Here is a 16,271-nt window from a genome sequence, read left to right as displayed (position 1 = left end):
ACCACAACCTGAAGGGACCTGCAAGTATTTTTGGGCTTCCTCTTCATTTAAATCTGTGGGAACACCAGTCACAACACCCATCCTAGTTATATTAAAAGTGGGGATAGAGGCAACATAGCAGTTCTTATGTAAAATGCTGTTGATAATAAATGAGTTTGCATCCTGAGGGGATTTAAACTCTACAGACACACGGTTCCTACCAACTTTTTTAACACCATCACGGACAACATTGGTAATGTTATGTTTTTGTAGGAATATTCCGAAAGTAACAGGGTGTAGAGAGGTACCGGCGTTAGGCTGGGGCTCCAATCGAGAGACATGAACGATAAAAGGTGCCTTATCAGTAGCAGAGTACCTGCTGCGGCCAACTAGGTTTCTTTGTTGTTTTGATGGCGGGGTTGACACGCCAATGTTGGCATCATCTCCGGAGCGTTTCCTGGTATTCGAGGTTGATAGGGTCTGGGAGTCCGCGATGCTGCAAGCAACATCAGCGAGTTGGGAAAGCGGATAGTTGGGGGAAAGTGGAGCATATGCAGAGATGTCGGGAGGATCGGGATCGGGGGGTTTATTTTGATCCATTATGCTTGTAAAAAACTGGTTAGTTACCGAAATAACAACACACCACTGGTAACAAACAAAAAGACAACACACAAACACAAAACTAAGTCACAAAAGTTCACCAAAACACTTAAAACAGCTGAAAATTCTAGGCACACGTGCTAACCAAAGACACTCTGTGGCGAGAATCCAATTTACAATAATTAAAATCAACACAAGAATGCACTCGCGCTGCCTGTCAAAGTGAAGTGACAGCTTTTGACAGATGACATATTTTGACATCGATCGGTGGAGTTTGACATAGGGCAGGACCATCGAGCTTAGAATTATAAGGAGACGCCGTTTTGATATTGACGTATCTATAGTTATATAAATATGAAACAAACTATGCAACATAGTTCTGTCTCACTCTTTCTAAGCAGATAAGTGTATTTGAAAACAGGGACAACAATATTTTTGTGATTGCGTAAAATGGTGACATTTACTTTTGAAATCCTTCTGCGTGCCATATCTGGCCATATATGTCATGGTAGTTGTGCTGTCAAATAGGTGCTCTTCGTGACTTATTTTTGCTATTTTATAGGATATCACTCGTGTTTACTTTTAAGACTTTACTATTTCAATAGTGAAATAATCAACGAATATGCCTATGTGTTGTATTGTGAAGTGTGGTGCTAGGAAGCACCAAAATCAAGCTGGATTGTCTTTACACAGGTTAGGAACCTATTTTTGCTAGAAACTACATAAAATAATTCACATTTTATAAAAAATATGTTACGGGAACATGAATTGATGGTGAAAGTACTTATATTTTGGTTTATTTCTGTATAAAAACCTATATTTAGAAATAAATGTTGTTTACAATAACATGTTATATTGGCATAGTGCTGTGCAGTTGTCATAATAGTATCGATATAATATCCACTTAATAAGTCTGCTTTTACAAATTTTAACATCAGAACTTACTGTCCCTAAGACACTGAGCCCTCAGAGTTGTGTATTATTTTCAACAAAACATCAGTTAAAAACATTTTGATTAAAAAGGCGTATTATAAAATTCAGGATTTTAAAGACATATTTTATTGAAAATAATATGTTTTGCCTTTTTATTTTCACATGATGCTTCTACGGCGACCACGGGCACGGCAGTGCTTCCGCACAGACGAGCAAATCGGAATGCAAGTTGCAATGTTTGCTTGAGAACTTAGTTACCGAGTATAGATTTCGAATTGTATAAATATTTTTTTCTTAGCACTAAAATTGTTTTGTACAATCGATTAATACATAATTAGCTCCATTTGCATTATATAACTTTCTTATGAATAGCTTGAAAACGATTTTAAATTATTGTTTTTTTTTAAGAGAGTATCCTTATGGCGTTTCTTGCGGATTCTTCTTCATAGGACCGAATCTTTGGCACCCTGCAACTAGTCTGACGTGAAAGAACTTTCATAGGGCTATTTGAAATAATAAATAATTACTTTGCCTGTTTATTTTTTTTTTCAAAGGTATCACCCTACTGAAATGACTCCTCCCATTTGGTTGATGTTGTTGAGGTTATTAGTATCAGTGAAGTTAATGTGATAGTTAGTTCTATGACGAAGAGATTATTTATACTCGGTTATTTTTATGCACCCAGTAAGACTCGTACATACTTCTAACTAGAATACAATATCGATATTTGTTGAATCCGGTAGCGGTACAACCCTAGTAATGGCAGCCATTTTAGTTACGACTGCAGACTGACAGTAGGTGTGCACGTTTTTTTCGTGACATTTCCTGTCCCTTTATTTATATGTCAATGGGCAGGACACAAAAAATTCACAGATTAAATAAGGGGAATTATAAAACGAGCGATTAAAAAAACGCTTTGCGACTGATGATGACATACTGTATTAATAACTTGAGCGGTATGATTTTGAGTAAGCGAAAAATTAACTAAACTAACAACGAATATTGATTAATAATAAAATCCAGAAAGAGCTTACAAAAAGTGAATTGTGATAAATCCATTTCATATATTAAAATTTTATCCGAGCGACTACATAACTAAGTGAGCGACTGGAAATACAGAGAAGGCAACTTCAATCTTAAGTTCAGGCTCATTTTTATAAGTGACGTTATACATAACGTACTACTAAAAAGTTCACTTTGAGCAAAGTTTTGTAAGCTGCTTTATTAATAATTATTGGTTCCTGATATTTTATTTTAAGATGGCAGAATTTTGAAAACGAATCGCTGCAAAACCGACTCCACGTAGTCTTGTTTGCCCTACCCCTAGAGTGCAATTCAAAACCGCGTAGACGCGGAGGGGCGAGGCGGCATGCGAGCTGAGGCGCAGGTAGTTTTAACACTCACCGCCGCGGCTGAGGCTGGCCGGCTCTGCCGGCCAGCAAGCCGAAGCTGCGGTGGTGAGTGTGAAAACCATCTGCGACGATAAGCTCGCATGGGACCGCCGGAGCCCCGCAGCGCCGGAGCCGTGACAGAAGCCATGCTTGCTGCATGTTGCATTGTGCTTCCATGCTGCATGCCTGCTTGCATGCTTCGTTTCAATCCCCTTTCCTCGCTCCGCTATCCCCCGTTTACCCCTTGATATCTAAATTATACATTTCCGATTACTATTTAGGAAATGTGTCTAATGTAATTTATTTCACACATTTTGTATTCGAAACACTTCATTTAAGATAAAATGCCGCTCAGTATAAAAAATACATTTGCCAAATATTGAAAAAAATGCAGGACGTTGACACTCAAACAAATATAAAGTCGCTCAAATATTATGAAGCTGCTCATTTTGTATTTTAAGTAACTCAAATTAATGTTTGTAAGATACTATTCTGTTGATTTTTCGTCACTCACAGTCAGTCGCTCACTTAGTAATTATATAACCCAAATTAATTAATTTTGACACTTAAAATTGTAATTTACAGTTACTCGGTTTATTACTACCCATTAAATAATAGTCTATGGTTTTACTAGATGAGTAAGGCTCGCTATCCCACTGCCGTTTTAAGAGCGTTGCTGTCGCGTTCAGCGGACGTTAATGCTAGCTAGGCATTTTGGATTTGAAGAAATCGAATGCCAGGAATATTAAAAAATGACGGAACAGTGCAATTAATCAAAAAAGACCCTAAGAAGAAGGAAAGAATTAAAAAAAACTTTGACCTAAAAAAACATGGCTTTGACATTAGGAAGATTGTAATATGAGATCAAAAGTGTTTCTCTATATTTTATGCACTATTTATATTGTCAAGTAAAAAACTGTACACATCCGGTTAGACTGGAAGCCGACCCTAACATTGGGAAAAGGCTGGGAAGGTGATCAGTGCCAGTTTTAACTCCACCAGCGCCCTGTGCGAGATTTCTAGGGCGCCCTCCAACTGCCATACGAAAAACAGCGACATATGTAGCTACCGATTGCGCGAGCGAAGCGAGCGCGAATTTTTTTTTATAGTTAACAAATCAAAGCAAAAATTACGTAAAATGTAGCCCAATCGTGCATAAGTTATTGTTGGTTGGTGAATGCAAAAACACGGGAACACAGCTTTTAATTGCGCGAACGAAGCGAGCGCGAAAGGACAATGAGCGTTTTGGTCTACTATTACCTTTAGCATTAAGTGATATATTATAAGAAAGCTTGTGTTATGTATAGTATTTTCTTGTATGGCGGCGATTGTCATTTGTTAGTATTTAGGGAGTTAGAACGTGTTTAGTGAAATAATAACTACGTCTAAAATCTGCTGTAGCTTCTAAAGTACTGACAATTTACTTTAGAACTGTTAGAGGTATTTTAGTACGAAATGTTCTGATTAAAAAGGCCTTTCCAGTGAAATATAATTTATTAGTAGAGAAGGGATTTATAAACTGAAAACACTTATCGATAATATAATCTAAAATCAGCTCTAGCTTCTAAAGTACTTATAATTCGTTGGAGATATGTTCATACGAAATGTTCTATTTAAAAAGGCCTGTCCAGTGGTATATAATTCATTACGAGAGAAGGAATCTAAGAACTTGAAATTAACTATCGATAATATAATCTAAAATAAGCTCAGCTTCTAAAGTACTTATAATTCGTTGGAGGTATGTTGGAGGTATGTGTAACTTCTAAAGTACTAAGAATTGGTAAGTAGCATGTTAGTACAAAATGTAACGCTTGAAAAGACCTTTCAAATCATGTATGACTCATTACGAGAGGGAAGTACGAGGGGAGTAGACCAACATCCAAACATTTCGCCCATTGTCCTTTTTTGTTACATATATTTTAGAACCCAAAACAAAAATTACTTAAAATGGAGCCCAAACGTACATAACTCTTTGTTGGTGCCTTTGTATCAAAGTTTTTGGACTAAGTAGTACCGTAAAAAAGTAGTACCGTAAATAAGAACCGTTCATATGGAAACTAGAAGTTACTTATTAATAAAGGGACTTAAAAACGACGCTACCTTTTTGCTAAGGTAAACTAAAAAATGTTGAAAAATAAAAACAACTGCAAAGTGAAGCAAGCCCGAAATTTTTTGAGTTTTGGATCACTAAGTCCTAAACATATCATATGATAAAAGGCAACTGTGAAGTGAAGAAGCCGCGAGCGAAGGGAGAGCGAATTTTTTTGAGTATTGGGTCATAAAAGTAGTGTTTGTTCGAGAATTTCTCAAATTTAACGCGGAATTATACAGAAATTAAAAGAAACCGTGACTGGATCGACAGTCAGCTGTATGTGTTTGTTTCTTCGGTGCTCCAACTTTTTGTTAAATTGAGAACTCTAAAAGTAAACGCAGAATAAATTAGGAATAAAGAAGAAACCGCGAGCGAAGTGAGCGCTTTTGTTTTCATCGACGTCTGCAGCAATTTTTTTTTTTTCAAAAAAATCAAAATTATTTATTCATCAAAAAAGAATTACAATAATCTTAAGCAATGACCCTCAAACTAAGCTACAGCCTGTGTCTTGAGGGTCCGAGTTGCGACATTCAGGTAAATATTTCATGGTTTATAATTATTTCTGTTTCGTCATAAGTGAGTGTTAGAAGCCAGTTTTTGATAATCTTTTTGCATGAGTGTAACTTGAGGCCGATTATATCACAGGTTTTTAAGACTTCATTATAGATTCTCGGGTATAAATAGTCAGGGGAGCGTCTTGCTATAACTAAGTTGATTTGTGGAAAGGGTATTCTGATAGTACGCTTAGGGATTATATCCTGGTGGTCGGGTCTGCGTTGTGAATTGATATGGGTGTGAAGTACTGTGGACAGGATAAATAGTTGTCGTACGCGGAGAACTGGGAAGTCACTGTAGAGTGCATTCGTTGGGTAAATAAAACTTTTTTTGAGCATTACTTTAACTACACCTCTTTGCGCTCTTTCAACTTCTATGAAGACAGTTTTTGAGGCTCCTCCCCATACAGAGATGCCATATGGAAGAACTGACTGACACAGACCAAGATATACAGTGCGAAGTATTTTAATGGGCGTGCAGTCACGTAGTTTGCCTTGCGGGATTCCAAAATTTATCGGTAAGAGTGTGCTGGAGACAACAACTCTCCAACCTTGACAAACTGCCTCCTGTTAGACAAATAGCTCCTAAACCAGTCTAGTGGAGTGCCGCGTATGCCCATTGCTTCTAGCTTCACAAGAAGGAGATCAATCGAGATCGTGTCAAAGGCTTTGGCTAGATCGAGAAAAACCCCTACGGTGTTTTCTCCTTTTTCTATATTCGATGCAACAGTGTTTGTTAAAAGCCTCGCCGCATCTTCGGTTGATCTGCCTCTCCTGAACCCAAACTGGTTTTTGGAAATTAAATTGTGCTTTTCTACGAAGTTGACTAAACGTTTATTCACAATCTTTTCGAGTAGCTTTGAGAGAATATGTAGATAACAGTGCAATTGGTCTGTAATTGTCTTTAATTTCTGTAGCACCACTTTTGTGAATTGGACTGACTGATGCAATTTTCCATTGGTCCGGGAATACACCAGTTCCTAAGCTTAGGTTAAATATTTAAGTCAAGAGTTCGATGATAGAAGATCTAATTTTTTTAATAAGTATTGGTGTGAGTTTGTCGGGGCCTGGAGCACTGTCGTTGTTGAGTTGAGTTATTAAGGAATCGATTTCGGTATTGTCTGTTGGGTGAAGGAAGAATGAGTGTGAGCTTTTTGAGATGGGTGAGTATTTATCAGCAAGAGAGCTTTGTGTTTCGGATAGTTTAGCGAGAATTAAGTCTGACGGGTTCTTCCCTAATGAGGTAAAGTATTTGTTACAGTTGTTGAGTGTCTGTGTAGGATCGTTAGTTTTGAGGCTTCTTTTGTGTTGTCTTTTGAGCTGTAAATTGATTCGATTGTTTTCCAGAGACGCTTAGGGTCGGTTCGGTTGTCCTCTATTAATTGGCTATATAATATTGCTGTTTTAATTTTTTGAGTATGTTGTTGCAAAAGTTGCGGTATCTATTGTAGACGTGACGTGACGATTTGCTTGTCTATTTGACATTTTACAATGCTAAACTTCCATAAAACGCAAGCAATTCTATGTTTATTATTTTTAGTGGCTAGGAATTGACTTGGTCTTAAAGATTGTTATTGAAAAACCTATTTGACTTCTAATCCTCCCAAATCGAGTGATCGTCTTCTGGAATCTAATGGCCTAGGCCTGGATTATACGACAATACATTAATTTAAGTGAAATTTCTTCCGACCTACCGATTTTCCTAATTTTACTTAAGCAACATACGATTCACGTTCGACTACGATCCAATCCCGACTCAATTACGATTGAAACGTATGTGGCATTCCGCTATTTTTTCTTTGAAATAAACGTTTTTATCCTTTTCTGTCATTCAATAATGAATCATTTTGTCTGCAAATGATTAACTATTGCAATATGATTGTAGAGCAAACTACCGTATAGACCAAAATCACCAAAATAGCAGACCACGTAAACCAATAGAATGTCGTTGGAATACGATTGGTCTTATATTAGTAGCAGAATGCCCGATATGGTTAAAACTGCTATTGCGATCATTTTGCGATTCGATTTCTATTCGATTTTGACATTACTAACTTAGGAGAATCGTGCCCGCGGCCGCTGAGCCCGCGGCGCCCGGTTTATTCGCACACCCTGCACCATAGGTTAAGACGGCCCTGATGCTATCCATACATTTGGATACAGTTCTTGTAAGTTGCGATCTTTGCTGAAATTTAAAACAAAAATAGAAGTAACATTCTGATCAAGGATTGGTTGGGCCCCCAACCTGCGGACAGCTGAAATGAAATGTGAACATACAGCACCCAGAATGGACTCGGAACAAGTTTAGTTGTACCGTGCGGGGATCGAACCCACGACGTCACCAGCAGCCGTTACGACTGGCAACAATGTCATACATGTACCGTCGTTAGGTAGTTATTTTCTATTCTGTGTTAAGTGGCACCTAGCTACTGGGTTCAATAGATCGTAGGAGGCAAAAAATAAACAGTAATTTAAACAACGGGGCGGTTTTCTTCATTCTTTAATGCATTTTTTCTCTAATTTTCTTGACAGCGATGAGCACTTTTGGTGACAATAGTTACCAGAAATTATTAAAATATTTAACAAATAACAGTTCAGATTTAAAAGAAATAAATTTTATATAGGTTTTTACTTACATCCAGTAGATCAACTTCACAATAAAAATAGATCTCTTCTATAAAATTTATATAATTTACAAAAGCGGTAATGTTAGGTAGATAAAACAACAACAAATAAATGCTTCTGGGAATGAAACGCAATTATATTTCTCTTTGTAGATAAATTGACAGATAGTCACTCTGCTAAGACCAATGTATTGTATAAATATCTTACGAGTACAAAGTATCTATTGGTGTTAGTCGCCAAAACTGAGAACTAGGCTGCGTTCATCTACAAGTAAGCTACTGCGTATTGGTTCGTCATTCATTAACTATATTTTGGCTAAAAAGTCAACATTTGCAAAACCATCTTTACAAATTGTCATGACCCTATAAGAATTAGTCAACGATGATTCGTGCCAAAGTTTGCGTTCCGGGCGGCCGCGGGCTCGGCGACTCGAACTAATGTTGGACTGAGCCTCGCTAGGATATGTCGCTCATTATCATAATATTACGTTCCTAAGTTAGGCTAAAGTTATTTAAAATGTGTAAGCGATTGCGGAAAGCCATTATCATTGCCAGAAGTAACTAAAGTGGCTATCGAAAGAATCAAACGACAGATAAGTTCCAAGTCAAAGAATCAGTGTAACATGCACGGTAACGGCTAGCTACTGAGTACTGCGGCCTACAGTCGCCCAGCCCGCGGCCGCCGGCCCGCGCAGCCGACCGCTGCTCTATCACATAATGTAATTCGTCCGAATTTGTTAACGCTCCGGCCTACTTACTCCTACGAAATGATCACTATCGACAATAAATTATTTTCACCTACAATTAAAACAAGGTATGAAGTGTAGTAGTGCATCGAGAACCGAGACGTCCGTCGCGCAATGCGAGCGCTCGGAATAATTGACTGGACCGCTCAAACGAACGCCCGCTAACACTCCGTTCAAACGAACCGCGCTAAGGCAAATCCCCGATATTACAATATTTACATACAGAAACGACTCTCAAAAGATTCGAAGCGCTACTGATCCACCTCTACTTAAGAAACTGAGAGACTTGTTTGCGCTAATTATGCCGATTATCGGTAGATACTACTTATAATTAAATGAAGAAAGCAACTGTGTGCTATTGGAATCGCGCGTGAGGCTCTGTTTAGTTGTGCGTCGCTTGTGCAGCCGCGGCAGGGCCCGCACCGCCCGCATGCGGGCACGGCGCGGACGTGCGGCTCCGGCCCCGCATGCGGGCGTCTGCGCACTGCGCCCGGCCCGCGCCCATTGCCTAACTCCACGTGTGGCTCCCACGATCCAACTTTAATAATTAAAGAGCTTCCAATATAATAATCTCTGAATCGTGATAATCAGGAACGTTTATACACTCGTACTTAACTTCGCCATCGAATATTCCGCATCAACAATAGAGGTCTATTTCATACGTCAACAAAGCATAAAATAGTGATATCTTTACATTTCAGTCTAGTCTATATAATTATTTCCTCTTTTAATGGCAAGGTATCTCTATAAAGATTCAATAGTATCATTCTTCAATATATAACAGGTATAATCTATACAATCGGAATACGTCACGTATCCGTCGATTCCTCACAGCGTCAATGATATAAAATTTAACCTAAATTATAACACAGGAGAATTAAGTATAAGATCACAAAATGAGATTCAACGGGCGGCGCGGAGTCCGCCCGGCGAAGTCGCAGCTATAATACTCGTGTCTACGCTACAACTAGCGAGCGTGCCGCGGGACGCTCGCACTAAGCCTAGTATTGCTATGTCTCAGCACGCGGAGCGGCGTCAGGGCGCGATGCCCGCGTCCGACTTGTGGAAGGCGGCGGCCGACGCCAGCGGCGCCGCGGCGCTGAAGTCGTGCTCGGACTTGGGCCGCGGCAGCGCCGCCGCCACGCCCAGCCCCGGCAGCGCCACGCCCGCCATGCGGCACGACGCCGCCTGCAGCGGCTGCAGCGCCAGCCCCAGCGAGCGCTCCGACAGCCGCGCCACGCTGTCGTCCGACAGGCTCACGTGCTCGGCCTCGGCCGCCAGCGCGTTCACCACGGCGTTGATGGTGTTGCCCTCGGACGTGGTGTCGTCCTCGCGGTGCGCCACCAGGTTGGGGTTCTTCCCTATCTTATTTAGTCGTTCGGCAGCCACGCTCTCCATGGTCCGCCGCATCAGCGGGTACTGGTCGAGCACGGCGTTGAAGTGGTCCACTGACAGGGAGAACAGATTGCAGTATGTCTCGGCACGGACGGAGGCCACTCTACGAGCGTTCGTTAGAAGGCAGATTTCACCAAAGTAGGAACCGTCCGACAAACTCGTGGCTACCTCGCCGTTTGCCATGACGATGTCCACGATGCCTTCTTGGATGAAATACATTTTGCTCCCAATGGTTCCTTCCTTGATGATGATATCACCTGAAATCATACATTTTCGTCATTAGACACATTGTACGTTCATATTACAAATAATATGGTAATTAAGGTAGTCGTACTTATATAACACTAATTAGATTCTTTCAACAAAGATTCTTACCAGGTTGGAAGACTTCGTAACGTAGTTTGGTCACAACATCAGACACGAAGTTTGAGTCGGCGTTGGCGAAGAATGGCACGGAGGCGACGAGCGACCTACAGTTGTAGTTGATGACGTCTTCGCGCAGCTTCTCACTTAACTCGCCCAGGATGAGCTCTTCGTCGAAGAACTTGCCCTGGTAGCGATGCTCGAAGTACTCCGTGATTCGCTGTCGCATCTCTCGAGGCAGCTTGCGGTACGCCATGTACTCCTCCACTTGTTTCACCTAGAATATAGACACGAACGACTGTTAGATGTGATGATCTAGGAGGTCTCAGTTCACACACGCCTGTAGCAAATTTCAAATCATGCATCTGCAAAAACCACTGACTGTTAGCGACAAGTTCACTTTACATTGAAGTACAAACTACACACCTGCAAACGACCGACTTATCAACAGAACACTTTATGTATAAATAACCTAACGAGAGTCCAGCGGTTAGTATACCCATGGAAGTAAACAGTTATGAACACCCGTTAATTGTGAAATGTACGAGAAATGACTTGTTATTTTGTTGGGAGACATGAGTATTGGTGCAGATGATTGAATCTGTATAACAACCAGTGAAACACTAAACAAACATTCTCTTTGTACTCACGTCTAATCTCTGAAACAGGCAATGAAGGCTTTAGTGATCGATTTATTAGATGGGAATTTTACATAGAAACTTTAGTGAGACACATGCATGTACAATTTTGATGTAATGGAAATATAAGAAGTTCTGTTACCGAAACTTCATCCGTTTATCGGGTTGTCTGCGCAGGTGTTCATAACGATTTATCTCCGCCGTTTAAAGAAAAAGGTTAGGGACACTCCACAGAAAAGGGTGATTGTTTAATTTCAACGGTTAATAGAATGTTGGTGGGTGGGTTAGAGCATACCTTTTCTCGGTACTGTCTTCGTGAAGAGTCAAGAGACTGGATGAGGTTGGTGGCGTGACCGAGGAAGAGTGCGTAGCACGTGGCGCCGGAGATCATGGACAGCATGGTGAGCCACATGTCGGTGAGCGACTGCGGCGGGAAGCGCCCGTAGCCGATGCACAGCATGTGCGACATCGCCTTGAACAGCGCCCACGAGTACTGCTCCAGCCAAAAGGCCTCCTGGAAAGTCAATGCCGTTTACAGTTATTTTATGTTATAGTCTTTAAGAAAGTAATGCCCGTTTTCACCAACAATCTCTTAACGTTTCCCTAACTAAATGTCACTTAGTATAAGGGCACCCCCAAACATAAAGGTGATAAGAGACACTTAAGCTTTGGTGAAAACGAAATTCGTATTAAGTGTTCCCTAAATGCTCTTAGGAAATCCTTAAATTTGGGTATTTGTTGGTGAAAATGGGCATAAGATGATTTGTCGTAGTTATCTATTGTAAGGAATAAGGTCTATTGTAAGGACTCTTCGGCTTGTATCTAGGCTTGTATACAGAATACCTCATTTGTTACGATGCTGGTCCAACTATTCAGAAGAATATCTGACGGTAGCTAACCGTTATGTCATTCATGACCTACGAGAAGCTTCACAAAAAATATTGAGGTTCATGTAATCATAAACCTACTATTGTAACTAAAATAACAATTATGGACTTATTTTGGTTGGTCTATCTATTATATCTGATTTTGATACCGACCTGTAGTTCGTTTATTGCAACCCAAGAGTTTGGTGGGAATCCTTGCAGCATAGGAACGAGGAACTGTAGACAACCAGACCAATGTCCGATTAACAACATCATGCAGATAAGGTTGAATATCCGCATGAAAACTGATGCCATGTTGAGGAACTGTAAAGAGAAGAGAACACATTAATGAGGTCGGCAAGTGAGGTAATGTCGCCTCTAAAGGAAGCCGTGCGGACTGCGCGCGACAAGGACGCTCGAGGTCAAGCATCGCGATGATTCTCTACCGATGGAGTCGTAAAGAAGTGAGAAATAAAATATGAACGCGTGAGACGAGTCGTCGAGCGAGCATGCGTGGTGGCGGCGTCAGCGGTCGCGCGGCCGCGGCCGCCGCACGGTCGCGCGACCGCGCCGCCTCGCGCCTCAGCCCGCGCGGCCGCCGGCGGGACGAGGGTTGGAAACAGAAACGCCAAAGAAAGAGAGAAAGCGAAGCGAACGCAGCGGACTAAGGGACGCCGGGCGGCGCCGCCGGCAACATGCTAAGCGGGCGAACGAGCACATGCGCGCCGGCTCGTGCCGACCCAGGTTACCTTGAAGATTAGATTGCTTTTGGTGTCACCCTTCTTTTTGTTTGCAACGTCGGAGCTGAGACGTCCCCTCCGTTCCGTGCGCTTTTTTTGAAGATTCTGCAAGATCTAGAAAACAAGCGAGAAACACGAGATAGTAGGAAGAGAGCCAGGCGCGCCCGAAGCGCGGAGGGGTCGGCGGGCTTAGACCGTCGCGAGGTGTGCGGGGCGGGGCTGGGGCGCGTGCAGGCACACACAGGATGCACTAACACCGAGACGAGCGGCGCGGGCTAGTCCCCTACGGATGCGCTAGCGCGCGGCGGGGCATGCGGCACCTGCGAGGCGAGGTCGCGCGAGCCGCCGTCCGCGTCGCCCGGCTCGTCGCGCGGCTGCGGGGCGGGGCTCATCTGCACACAACACCGTCACTGCGATGTCGTCGCCACCACCCTCCCCGTACTCCACTTCTCACTGACTCTCCGCTTCGTAACCATTGGTCGTACGTTGTTCGACGTAACCACTACCTACTCTTTGTGTTGCCACTTCTAACTTTCTAATGTTATGCAACAGTTTCTGGTAATGATCTGTTTCATTAGCTTCTTATGAGGCGAAGTGTAATTCTCGGAATGCGATTTGGCTTTTTCCTCTAAAGGTACATCTACATTTTATTCGGAAACTACGTGCTCACTTTCACCGAACAGGCAGGTATATGGATCGAGTAGGCGCTCGGTTTCATAGGTCGCGCAGGGTTGTTCGTGTACACTATGTCTTATGACGTTAGTTGTTTATGTTATGTATTTGCAGAACGTCAGCTTCAGCGCACCAGTGGTACTAGAGGCTTTGAAAAAGCGGCAACATAATATTAACATTTTGGCAAATAATATTTCATGTTGGCAAGTGTGGGACGGTTCGGGTCGGCGGACACTCGGTACGCGGCGTCGTTCGCGGCGCGGGCGCAGAAACAAGAGATAGATTCAGACGTCACGAGTGAGAGCGTGCTCAGGCAGAAAGAAGCTTGCAGAGAAGCAGTAGAGAAGTGCAGAGCGGGACGTGGGGCTCACATACAGTGGGGGCGGGATCAATGGTATAATACAGGATTACAACAAAACTCCATATAACGTCATTAGGATCACTACGCTAAAACAGTTAACATTATTACTCATCATTATTATAACATTTTTTTATAAAATCACGCACAGAAATAGCCAATCTTATCTTTTCTCAGTAAATTCAGGTCGTACTCAATATTGCAAATAATTAATCCAATATTATAGAGGTAATTAGTTTTAGTAGCGTATTTAGTCATGTCGAGTTAGTAAATGTGAGCGTAATGTATATTAGAGCAGTGTTAGTGGCAAGTGGTTAGGGTAACCCTTAGAGTGCGGGTTAGAAGAGCATGATGGCTTACATATACTTCCTCCCATTGCGACACATATCGGACGAGCCTGGACAGCCGCAACAACCGCACCAGAGATAGTAGTTTTGCTAACCGAAGTATCCTCAGTGCACGACCCGCGTGAAGAATTTGAAAGCTTTCACTAAAGTCCTGCCAACACAAAAACACATTAGTTAGGTATCGATTATGATCCTACTGACGCCCAGAAACCTTAGGAACGTTCAGAGCATCTCGTCTAACCTCTATACCTATTGATTTTATACAGACGAAGTGTTGAAGACATGCATAATTGCAGTATTTGAAAGATTTTGTCAGCCAAAGAAAAGTGCTGAAGCATAATAAACATGTTATAATTATGTTTTGTAAATTTACAATTTCAAGTTGAGTTCAAGTGGGGTATACTGTCTATATTATTAGTGGAAGCTGTTCAAGTATTATGTAAAGAAAAGGCTTGTTATCCTTTAGTGGCAATCTATCATATTAAGCTTCAGTACCGATGCAATTTATTATTTTGAACAAGATTTGTCAGTGTAGGCTGTTAAATATTACAATTTGGTCGTGTTGTAGCTGTTATAAGTTTAGAACCAAAAACAAATAATAATAAAAATATATATACGTATAATAAAACCCAAGACATGTAATAAATATGATAAATAGGAAACCAAAAGTGGTAATTGTTACATTAGGAAGCTTTAAGACCATGCTTTAAACAACTCTGAAGAAGGAAACCAAACATTAGGAGGTAGACAGAAGACGACGTGCATGTGACCAATTAGAATAGGCTTAGAATAGGAAATACAACTGTATATACCTAATTACCAAATTATAAAGATATATAAACACCTTCGGAACAATAGAGTGCAATTTAGTGGAAGCATTTAGATATAGCTCGTGCAATAAGTTGGAAAGTGCAGATTAAAATCTTCAAAAGTTTTAGAAAAGGATCGAGTATCCCATACGATCACAGTCGGATACGTAAGGTCGCTTACACAGCGGAGAGTAGAACAACATTGAGAAATCATATGGGTTACTGGTGATTAACGTGCAGATGAATATTCTGGGTGTGTTCAAATCATAATAAAATAAAATAGAACAGAGTTTGATGATAAAATGAAAGTGGTGTGCTCAATCAAACCTTTGCATGTTCTCTTAGACCCTGATATTACGAATACTAAATTGAATACACGATGACGCACAGGTTCTCGTGGCGGTTGGGTAAAAGTTCACAATGAGAAACAAAAACGAAATGGAAACAATAACAACATATTGTCTATAAAACAAATGAACACCCAAGCTGAAACAGAATATCAACAACATAAAAGACAGTTTAAAACTATAGTAATAAGAACAACACGGCCAAATTGCAACGTACGTTTACCTGATTGAAGATCAAAAATATATAATCTAGTGGTATACTAGAGATGAGGTCAAGGAAGAACCATGTCCTCAAATAGTGCTTCGCTATTAACTTGGGATCTAATATCACTTGTTCTGCATTATCTTGCTGCATTATTCCTGAAAACAAGAGAAGAACAAACATAAATATTTTGCTAGCATGAATATGTGAGTATGATTTGTAACTTTATAAATATTAACTGTGGACATACCTGTTCTAAAATTAACAACGATATCTATAAGAAATATGGTGTCGGAAAGACAATTGAAGGCGATCCAGCGCGTGCTAAGGTCATCGTTGAAGAAGGAGATGGCGACTGGCAGAATGATCAGGTTGGCGACCAGCAGTAGTAACATACATAGATCCCAGTAGAATCTGCGGACAATACAAACGTAACTGTTAATTTACATTGAAATACAAAAGAGAATAACTAGGCGGCAGTTTTGAAGCTTGAAAAAGATCTTTTTTTAACTTTTTCTTGAGTCTGATATTAAGAAGGTACTCTGCAGCCTACGGTCGTATGCTAAAACGTGGAATTCTTAGTATTTGTCATAAAACACGCTAAAGTTTCCCAAT

The 16,271-nt window shown here is 41.0% G+C and overlaps 1 protein-coding gene across 8 annotated transcripts in view; it reads right to left on the bottom strand.

Moving 5' to 3' along the window:
• Positions 1-8,033: 8,033 nt before the first annotated feature.
• LOC124638055 (potassium/sodium hyperpolarization-activated cyclic nucleotide-gated channel 2) overlaps positions 8,034-16,271 on the bottom strand; it is a 222,809-nt gene continuing 214,571 nt past the window's right edge. For 7 of the 8 annotated variants that reach the window (XM_047174852.1, XM_047174860.1, XM_047174857.1 and 4 more), the window contains 7 exons: positions 15,907-16,070; positions 15,672-15,814; positions 14,312-14,449; positions 12,356-12,505; positions 11,611-11,829; positions 10,690-10,954; positions 8,034-10,571 (listed from right to left, as the gene is read on the bottom strand). In XM_047174852.1, the coding sequence (XP_047030808.1) occupies positions 9,955-10,571; positions 10,690-10,954; positions 11,611-11,829; positions 12,356-12,505; positions 14,312-14,449; positions 15,672-15,814; positions 15,907-16,070 (1,696 nt within the window). In that variant the 3' untranslated portion in view covers positions 8,034-9,954. The remainder of the gene's footprint in view (positions 10,572-10,689; positions 10,955-11,610; positions 11,830-12,355; positions 12,506-14,311; positions 14,450-15,671; positions 15,815-15,906; positions 16,071-16,271) is intronic. The other variant, XM_047174853.1, reaches the window with a different exon arrangement.

This window comes from Helicoverpa zea, chromosome 17 (assembly GCF_022581195.2).
Source record: "Helicoverpa zea isolate HzStark_Cry1AcR chromosome 17, ilHelZeax1.1, whole genome shotgun sequence".
Taxonomy (NCBI): domain Eukaryota; kingdom Metazoa; phylum Arthropoda; class Insecta; order Lepidoptera; family Noctuidae; genus Helicoverpa; species Helicoverpa zea.
The sequence above is the reverse complement of the archived record's forward strand: the minus strand, read 5'-3'. Positions and strand labels throughout refer to the sequence as shown.